Source organism: Leuciscus leuciscus, assembly GCF_965113295.1.
Source record: "Leuciscus leuciscus genome assembly, chromosome: 14".
Classification (NCBI taxonomy): Eukaryota; Metazoa; Chordata; class Actinopteri; order Cypriniformes; family Leuciscidae; genus Leuciscus; species Leuciscus leuciscus.
In genome coordinates this window covers 29,455,343-29,466,087 of record NC_138738.1, presented here as the reverse complement: position 1 = coordinate 29,466,087, position 10,745 = coordinate 29,455,343, and the positions used below count along the sequence as shown (strand labels likewise).

At 37.7% G+C, this 10,745-nt stretch overlaps 1 protein-coding gene across 1 annotated transcript; it reads left to right on the top strand.

Moving 5' to 3' along the window:
* The first annotated feature begins 503 nt into the window (after positions 1 to 503).
* On the top strand, positions 504 to 10,230 carry ecrg4b (ECRG4 augurin precursor b). The gene is made up of 4 exons (XM_082137061.1): positions 504 to 669; positions 2,158 to 2,205; positions 8,011 to 8,177; positions 9,731 to 10,230. The coding sequence occupies exons 1-4, from the start codon at positions 600 to 602 to the stop codon at positions 9,878 to 9,880; spliced, it is 435 nt and encodes a 144-aa protein (XP_081993187.1). The 5' UTR covers positions 504 to 599; the 3' UTR covers positions 9,881 to 10,230.
* Positions 10,231 to 10,745: the final 515 nt, after the last annotated feature.

Here is a 10,745-nt window from a genome sequence, read left to right as displayed (position 1 = left end):
TTAGGATTTGTTTGAGGGTTAGTTGCATGTAATTATGCATAATGTACTGTTATTACTATGGTAAGTATGTAACATAATATTATGTACATGTAAGGACACTGTAAAATAAAGTGTTATCCACTTTATTAGGTTACACTTTATTTTAAGGTGTCCTTGTTACAGTGTAATTATATATTTAAGTACTGAATAATATTAAGCAACATACTAACCTTTGATTTTAATAACGTATTAGTAAATGTTGAAATTAATATTTTCTAAGATTAATAAATGCTGAAGAAGTGTCATTCTTAGTTCATGTTAACCAAGGTATAACTATTGTTAACTAATGAACCTTATTGTAAAGTGTTGCCAAAATTTTGTTTACTTAAAAACTCGAGACCTCGAATTAACCGGTACACGCAATAAAACATGCACACTGTGGTATTTGTAGAGGTAGGGGGCTTTCTGCTGGCTTCCTGCAGACATTCCTCCACAAGAGCTAACAGGTCGCCTGTAGGAATGTTTGCCTGTTCGTCCAGGATGGCGCCTCGTCGTTCATCTCACCCGAGACCAAATCCTTCCCCACCGCACAGTGCAGCCACAGCTGATAGAACAACAGCATGTCACTCCACAGCTTCGGTGTGCAAGCCGTCCTTCTCATGAGCATCCTGTCTGTCTGCTCAGCCTCGGGTATGTCATTTAAGGCTTTCCATAGTGTGTTTAGGCTTTCAGACACCACATTTCAGAGGTGGCTTCTTTAATGAGGGTGTAGTGAACTTATAAGCATTGTAGACCGGTTTTGTGAAATGTGACAAAATGTAAAGGCATCTAAAATGTTAGACTTTGAACTCAACAGTGTTTTACAATGCATGATTAACCATGCCCCATTTGTTTAATTTAGCAAGAATATGGATCAATTGCATTACATTTTAGACCTGAACATATTAAATTTTGAACATATTTACAATTACTTTTACAACAACATTTCAATGAGCATAAAATATCAAATTTTACAGTATGTCATTTAAAATACATTATTTAAATTTTCAAAATTGAAAAAAATCCTTTTGTAACATGTATAAAATATACATTGTATAAAAAAGGGAATCTGAAAACGTATACATTAATATAGCGACAAGCTGCAATTATCAGGGTTCAAGCATGTGTGGAGAACCAAAATTGATCAGATGCTGTATATGCTGGACATAGTTGATTGTCTGGTCATTTTAACTATCTAAATCACAGTTGCACATCTTTGACATAGTACCCCTTGCACAACAAATGTATGAAATTTGGCGTTTCTGATTTCAGATTGTTTCAGTTTTTTATATAGACACAGCATCATACGCTGCATGTATACACCACGTTTCATAGCCATTGGCCAATCAAAAATGAATGTATTGTCTGTTGAACTTTGATTGGCTCATTTTTCACCCTTTATTTTTGTTCCTTTGTCTGTTTGATAATATTAGGGAAAGTAACCACTTGAACAAGAATATGCATGCTAAATTTCAATGCCCCCAATAGGAAGAATTTGGCCTGGAATGTCCTGTTGTTTACAGCAGTGGAGCTCAATCCTGTTCCTGGAGATCTACCCGCAGGCAGAATTCAGATCCAGCTGAACTTTGCTGGAAGGTAGATTTCCAGGAACAGGATTGGGCACCACTGTTTTACAGATATATTAAGTGTTCTGAAGCTTGGACTTCAGAAGATATATATATGTTTTAATTAATTTGTCATTGTGGGCAACGCCCCAAAATTTTGAGGCCTTTAATTTGACAACTTTTTAGGATTTGTGTGTTCACCTGAATAGTGGGGAGCATTTGAGACCATCCCACAAAGTTTGTTAACTTCCTCTAAAACGTACGGTCTCTGACACAGAGACAGTTTTAAAGCATAATTATAAAGAAGATCTGAAAAGAATGCAGTAAGGTTCAGTCAACTATGATTTCCATATGGGTGTCAATATATTTTAAGCTGACACAACTGATATTGATATTACAGATAACTCTACTGTTACTTTGCGGTGGGTGTAAATAATGTAAAGAGAGACAGACAGCTGTGGTATGAGGTATATATGATGACACCATTTATGGAATTACTTAAATATCGGGCCTACATTTACGTTATAAATCAATCTATTTCAACATATTTAAACAACATTGTTTGCTTTTTTAGGTGGTTCATCCGAGAGAAGACTTCACAGGATCCTCATGAAACAAGATGGTATGATAATATCAGCATCCATTTTAAATTTTTTTACTGGTTAATGATATATGGTTTATTGACTCTCTCATTCTACCAGCATATTACATCTAATCACCCACCCTGCCCATCATGCCAACGGTTTAGTCCTTTCCCATAAATCTTTAATTATAGCCTGATGCCCTCCTGATGCCTTTTTATCCATCAATTTTTTCACACTTGTCCATAAATCAGCTTCTGACCTCCAAAACTGACAGAGATTGATGGCTGATATGTTCCAAGGGAAGATAACATGGATGATTATAAACTAAAGGCATCACTGATATTTATAACATGGAGGTGCGGAAGCTTTGGGCTGTAGATCAGGTCAGAGTCTCTATGTGTCATCGTCAGAGCAAGATAATTGGGCAGGGGTGCTGTCGCTTTAGGCTGTTATCATCCTCTGTGCTTAAAACACACGTTTCTTTTTTAAACTGATCTGGGGACTGCTCGTTTAGAATGCATGAACCAAAAAAAAAAAAGAAAGAAAAGAAAAAAAAAAGACCCGTATTGGAATTAATGGTTTTCTTGTAGGTAATAGGTGTCCTATTATTAAAAATAATAAAAAATAATTGATGATACACAAATGTTTTAATATATAAAATATGTAAATTTTTCCACTTTCCTTGTAGGCTATATATGCATTACAAAATATATAATTTATTCTTTTTTTTAAATTGTAGTTGTAATTTTTTATAAAACTCTAAACTAATTTAAATCTCTGTAGATTACATTCAAGTCTGAACCTTCACTCCCCACATTTCTCACAGACTGTGAAAGTGATCTTTACAGATAGAGACAGAACATTTCACATTAGATTTGTACCTTTCTATGCATAACTTTTGGGCAGTTTGCACATCTTCCTTTGTTTGGGCCTTCAGCTGTCCTTGTGACCTTTCTCTACTCATCTAAGGCATCTGAAACTGCATATTATCAAGCATGAATGTGTGTAGTATGAATGCAGTCAGAATGTACTACATCTGCCACTGTGTTAGCTTTGTCATGTGAGCTATAGAGTGAGTTGTGTCATTTCTCTGCCATTCCCGACTCCTCTCCCATGGTCAATGGATAGTAAAGTGACTCATGGCAGAAGTATTCAGACGTACTATTCATTTTACATGCTGCTTTTCACCTACTATATAGAAGTGAGATATACGTATTCATACACAGGGTTGGTGTCTGAGGCAAATTCTTGGCTCGGAGCAAAAAAAAGAAGAGATTTTCACGTAATCCTAAGAAAATAAATATCATTTTTGACAAAAAAAAAAAAATGTATCCGCAAATACTGTGCTGACTCAAAATTCTATAGGAAATGAAAATGGATCAATTTGACCACCCTATGCATCCTTGGGGTTGTGATAAAATAATAATAAAAAAATGTATAAAAAAAAATATATAATATATATATATATATATATACAGTGGGTACGGAAAGTATTCAGACCCCCTTAAATTTTTTCACTCTTTGTTATATTGCAGCCATTTGCTAAAATCATTTAAGTAAATTTTTTTCCCCTCATTATTGTACACACAGCACCCCATATTGACAGAAAAACACAGAATTGTTGACATTTTTGCACATTTATTAAAAAAGAAAAGAGACTGTATTGGACAGGTGATGAACAGTGCCTGGTTTTCTCCACACATACCGCTTAGAATCAAGGCCAAAAAGTTCTATCTTGGTCTCATCAGACCAGAGAATTTTATTTATCACCATCTTGGAGTCCTTCAGGTGTGCTTTCATGTGTCTTGCACTGCACTGAGGAGAGGCTTCCGTCGGGCCACTCTGCCATAAAGCCCCGACTGGTGGATTACTACAACTTTCTCCCATCTCCCAACTGCATCTCTGGAGCTCAGCCACAGTGATCTTTGGGTTCTTCTTTACCTCTCTCACCAAGGCTCTTCTCCCCCGATAGCTCAGTTTGGCCGGACGGCCAGCTCTAGGAAGGGTTCTGGTCATCCCAAACGTCTTCCATTTAAGGATTATGGAGGCCACTGTGCTCTTAGGAACCTTAAGTGCAGCAGAACATTTTTTGTAACCTTGGCCAGATCTGTGCCTTGCCACAATTCTGTCTCTGAGCTCTTCAGGCAGTTCCTTTGACCTCATGATTCTCATTTGCTCTGACATGCACTGTGAGCTGTAAGGTCTTATATAGACAGGTGTGTGGCTTTCCTAATCAAGTCCAATCAGTATAATCAAACACAGCTGGACTCAAATGAAGGTGTAGAACCATCTCAAGGATGATCAGAAGAAATAGACAGCACCTGAGTTAAATATATGAGTGTCACAGCAAAGGGTCTGAATACTTAGGACCATGTGATATTTCAGTTTTTCTGTTTTAATAAATGTGCAAAAATGTCAACAATTCTGTGTTTTTCTGTCAATATGGGGTGCTGTGTGTACAATAATGAGGGGAAAAAAATGAACTTAAATGATTTTAGCAAATGGCTGCAATATAACAAAGAGTGAAAAATTTAAGGGGGTCTGAATACTTTCCGTACCCACTGTGTGTATATATATATATATATATATATATTATATATATATATACATACATACAGTGGGGAGAGCAAGTATTTGATACACTGCCGATTTTGCAGGTTTTCCCACTTACAAAGCATGTAGAAGTCTGTCATTTTTTTATCAAAGGTACTCAACTGTGAGAGACGGAATCTAAAACAAAAATTCCGAAAATCACCTTGTATTATTTTTAAGTAATTAATTAGCATTTTATTGCATGCCATAAGTATTTGATACATCAGAAAAGAAGAACTTAATATTTGGTACAGAAACCTTTGTTTGCAATTACAGAGATCATACGTTTCCTGTAGTTCTTGACCAGGTTTGCACACACTGCAGCAGGGATTTTAGCCAACTCCTCCATACAGACCTTCTCCAGATCATTCAGGTTTCGGGGCTGTCGCTGGGCAATACGGACTTTCAGCTCCCTCCAAAGATTTTCTATTGGGTTCAGGTCTGGAGACTGGCTAGTCCACTCCAGGACCTTGAGATGCTTCTTACGGAGCCACACCTTAGTTGCCCTGGCTGTGTATTTCGGGTCGTTGTCATGCTTGAAGACCCAGCCACGACCCATCTTCAATGCTCTTACTGAGAGAAGGAGGTTGTTGACCAAGATCTCGCGATACATGGCCCCATCCATCCTCCCCTCAATACGGTGCAGTCGTCCTGTCCCCTTTGCAGAAAAGCATCCCCAAAGAATGATGTTTCAATTCAATTCAATTCAAATTTATTTGTATAGCGCTTTTCACAATACATATTGTTTCAAAGCAGCTTTACAGAAAGTGCATTTCAGAAATGTACATAGAAAAATACAGTTAGTTAATCATGTATTAATTTAGGGCATAACATATCGCCAGCGTCGAGTCATCTCTTCACAGGTGTCGAGTCGTCTCTTCATAGGCGTGTTTCCACCTCCATGCTTCACGGTTGGGATGGTGTTCTTGGGGTTGTACTCATCCTTCTTCTTCCTCCAAACACGGCAAGTGGAGTTCTATGAAGCTCTATTTTTGTCTCATCAGACCACATGACCTTCTCCCATTCCTCCTCTGGATCATCCAGATGGTCATTGGCAAACTTCAGATGGGCCTGGACATGCGCTGGCTTGAGCAGGGGGACCTTGCGTGCGCTGCACTGTGTTACCAATGGTTTTCTTTGAGACTGTGGTCCCAGCTCTCTTCAGGTCATTGACCAGGTCCTGCCGTGTAGTTCTGGGCTGATCCCTCACCTTTGTCATGATCATTAATGCCCCACGAGGTGAGATCTTGCATGGTGCCCCAGACCGAGGGAGATTGACCGTCATCTTGAAATTCTTCCATTTTCATTGCGCCAACAGTTGTTGCCTTCTCACCAAGCTGCTTGCCTATTGTCCTGTAGCCCATCCCAGCCTTGTGCAGGTCTACAATTTTATCCCTGATGTCCTTACACAGCTCTCTGGTCTTGGCCATTGTGGAGAGGTTGGAGTCTGTTTGATTGAGTGTGTGGACAGGTCTTTTATACAGGTAACAAGTTCAAACAGGTGCAGTTAATACAGGTAATGAGTGGAGAACAGGAGGGCTTCTTAAAGAAAAACTAACAGGTCTGTGAGAGCCGGAATTATTACTGGTTGGTAGGTGATCAAATACTTATGTCATGCAATAAAATGCAATTATTTTTATTTTTTTTATCATACAATGTGTTTTTCTGGATTTTTGTTTTAGATTCCGTCTCTCACAGTTGAAGTGTACCTATGATAAAAAATGACAGACCTCTACATGCTTTGTAAGTAGGAAAACCTGCAAAATCGGAAGTGTATCAAATACTTGTTCTCCCCACTGTATATATACCCCCATCCTATGACCAAGAAATCTGAAAATGACATTGAGGGTCAGAAACATGGAGAATTCATGGACTATCAATCAAATAATGTTGCCGTTGATAAAATATAAAAAAAATCACAGCATGCTGGGTCAGTTTGATCCCTTTTATGCATTATAGGGTTAAAGGGATAGTTCAACCAAAAACTCTGTCATCACTTACCCTCATGTCATTCCTTTTGTTCATCTTTGAAACACAGATGAATATATTTTAATGAAATCTGAGAGATTTCTAATTCCCCAATTGAAAGACAATTCAAGCAAAACTCTGATGGTTCAAAGCGTTCATAAAGCGTTTAAAAAAATAAATCCATATGAATTAAGTGGTTTCTGAAGAGAAGTGAATGCTGTATATGATAAACAGATTTAATTTGGCTTTTATTTACATACTGTATAATCACTGATCAGTGAACATACATAGAGTACTCATATATGGTAAACGGAAGCTCAACTGTACTTGCTTGACATGTGAGAACCTCATTGATTCTTGCGGAAGAATCAGAAACTCTCCAGGGGGTGCATTACGGAAAGATCCTAACTTTAGAATCCTATCTTATCTGTTTGGTAACCATGGCAATTTCAGTTAGGACCTCATTTAGGACAAAAGCTATTACAAAATTACATTTTTTAAGTGCATAATCTTATAACTACAGATAGGAAAAGGGTATTACAGAAGTTCCTAACTCCACGAAAAATCATAAAAACTGTCTTAACTTTAGGACAACCCCAATGGTGTCCCAATTAATTTGTTTCTTCATTTTTATAGAGTTTTTCCGCTTTACTTCACAGCAGCTCTTTGTGTCGGTAACAGGTACCGGTAACAGACCTGAGAGTTGGTAACAGACTTGGTAACAGACCTGAGAGTTAATTACTGAACTCGATGGAGGGGTTTAAGATTTCCTAACTACAGATAAGATGAGATTTTTGTAAGATAGGATAAGAATCCTACATCAATTTAAAATTTGCTTCTGTAATACGAATTTGTAAAAAATCCTAAATTTAACTTTTCAGATCTTAACTTAAGACTTAAGATAAAAAGTTTTTGTAATACGCCCCCTGGTCTTTTTAAATAGTAAAACAAGACTTGAAGTCTCTGGCTCGCAGAACCTGATTTCACCAAGAGCAACATCTTCCTGGATCATCATTTTTGTTGATCCTGGAACAACATTCCAATCAAGATTTAAAGGAAAGTTTACATATCTTGTTATTCACCTATCATTTCCCTCTTATTTTAGGGATAACTTATGGCTAGGGTAAGGTTTAGGGGTAGGGATATGGTTATGATTAAATTTTCAGACCGGAATGTTGTTCCAGGATCAACAAAATATGTTGACCCAGGAACATGTCTACCTCAGCTAAATCAGAACGTGCCTCTGACTCTGGCCTTGAATGTTTCCTGTTCTCTTCACACAGCAAAGGAGCTGGAAGCCAGGCCTAAAGCACAGATTGCAGTGTCGCAGTCCAAGGCTAAACAGTTTCTGTCAGCTCTTCACAGGACTAAGAGAAACGTGTGGGACCGAAGCCGTCCTGACGTCCAGCAGTGGATCCAGCAATTCATGAACATGGGCTATGATGAGGCAGTGAGTAAAACAATAATCACACAAATGATGTCAAATAGCCATGTCAATTGTCATAACGCTATTAAATGCAGTCTGCCTCATCGTGTTATTTCGAAGAGAATCGAAGTACATTAAATATTCACACTGAATATGTTTTTGATATAACCTCTGGATGTCAAGTAATTATCAGCAAATTTCAAATGAAACTGAGCCTACATATAGTTATAATGAAAACAGGGTGATGTCTCAGATTAAAGGCAGGGTATGTAGGATTTTTCTAAAAAAAAACATTCCAAATTTGTTTAAACTGTCTTTATATACCAATACATAATTAAAATGTAAGTACTCTGAAAAAGAGAGTATAAAAATCGAGTCTCTGTAGACCTTTTAATCTGCAATAAACACAACTCATTATTTCCATTCACTCCACCCCCTCCCTTCTGAGCTCCTTCCAAAGCCACGCCCCCAAAACACATGAACGCGCGACGCCAAACGCTCAGGCTCAGCTGGAAGACGCATTTATTTACCTGAGAAGCGCAGTGCATGCAGTGACATCATGTCAGAATCACATGTAATAAAATACCTAACTTTATCACTATAAATATAAACAAATAAGATGGCTTTTTGTAGGCTACTCACTATCAAGCTAGCATATCGATACTGTTAAAGTTTAAAATATATTTTGTTTGATTCGGTAACGAGCTATATTTATAGGTAACGAGCTATATTTATAAGGCAAAGCTAAAAACAGTTTGCATTGATACACGTTTTTCCATTACCATCAGTTACACTGTGATGAAGGTGAATTTCTTGTAAGATTCATAATAGGCTACGGTGTTTTGCATGTAAGAGTTTCCATGATGAAAACATTGACTCTGATGAGGACTAACGTTACACTCCGGAGACAAGCCTACCGCATCGTCGGTTTGAGGACAGGTCCGGGGTCGAGGGCGAAGCAGAGGAGGTCGTTCAAGAGTGCGGGCAACCAGGGTCCGAGGAAGTAGTTTTTGCCTTGTTTGCCTTCGCTGACTGCATATGCAGGTGCTTTGAATTTTGAATGCTCTTTCTCTGCCATAATTTTACTCTTCGTAGGTTCCGCGCTTGCACTCCCCAAATCAAACGGTTGCGCGCGCATATGGGCAGATCTTGTAGCAACAGTGGTGGTAGCCATGGTTGCGAGAGTGAGTGACAGTCCCCCAAACCAATCAATTGTTTCGTCCCGGATGGAAATAATGAGCTGTGTTTAATGCAGATTAAAAGGTCTACAGTCACTCGATTTTTATACTCTCTTTTTCAGAGCACTTACATTTTAATTATGTATTGGTATATAAAGACAGTTTAAACAAATTTGAATTTTTTTTTTTTTGAAAAATCCTACCTACCCTACCTTTAACCTAGTGAGCTTTGAACACTGCACTGTGACACTATGAGTGTGAGTCTGGTCTGCAATGTGAACTCATTCATTTGCTGTCCATCTCTGTTGTGTCTGCACAAAAAACAAAACCCAAATGTAACCTAAATCCTTTCCCATACAGTGTAATATCCGCTCTCATTCAACATTTATGTATTTCCAGAGACTTGAGACTGATCTTTCCTATTGGATGGACCAGGCCAGATCAAATGACCAGGGCCGGCAGCATCATCATGATGAGAATGCACCTATGAGCCAACATGACCCTGGTTCCTACAGACACGGGGCCAATGTTAATTACGATTACTATTAAACCACCTTACAAATTATCTTGACCCTAACATTTGCTGTGAGAATTGGAGACTATTGGTAGACTGCTGCTCTAGTCTAAGGCAATGTACATATCACACAACGTTATGTCCCGTATATGATGTGTCATTTTTTTTTTTTAAATCAAGTGAGTGGGAAGATGCAATTGCGTGAGAGGAAGCAAATCAAGATTGAATAATAGAGAGTGGAATTAATGCACATTGAATAAAAAAAAAAAAAAAAGGTTTTTCTTGTTTGCATGCTATTATTGCATTACATCCTGACTGCATTGTAAATATAATGGAAGTTTGAAGTGGCTACATCTTGAATACAACTTCAGTGAGGTGACAGACATTATGACTCTGACACACTTGAACGGACAAACAGACTTGTGTAAGCATGTACAAAAAAAGGATATCAGTTGAATATAGATAAACATGACTCATTTAACTGCAAAATGAATGGACTCAGATTTGCAGACATAATGTTTTCATACCTCGATTCATACAAAGGCCACAACATCTGAGGCTGAGGGCAATTTAAACCTCCTTTACAAACTACTAATGAATAGAGGACAATAGACTCCTGGATTCAGTTAGTCAAAAGAGGTTTTCAGAATTCTTATAGCATGTCCTTAATGTTTTAAACCAGACAAAAAAAATGCATTTTAAATATTACATGACAAAAAAGAGATCTCTATGCTGAAACAGTGGTGTTCCAAATATTATCACTGTGGTAATTCACAGCCATGCTAATACTGGGACCAGCAGCACAATTGTGAGTGAGTGTGATATTTTTTCTATGCAAAAGTTAAATAAACAAATAGTTAGTATTGAGTAAATAAGATTTTTTACAAAATACCATGGACC

Excerpts from the sequence above, each read along its gene's own strand:
- ecrg4b (XM_082137061.1), top strand. The coding sequence starts at position 600 with ATGTCACTCCACAGCTTCGGTGTGCAAGCCGTCCTTCTCATGAGCATC. Across the intron at positions 2,206-8,010 it reads GATCCTCATGAAACAAGATG|CAAAGGAGCTGGAAGCCAGG; the intron begins GTATGATAATAT and ends CTCTTCACACAG. Across the intron at positions 8,178-9,730 it reads ACATGGGCTATGATGAGGCA|AGACTTGAGACTGATCTTTC; the intron begins GTGAGTAAAACA and ends ATGTATTTCCAG.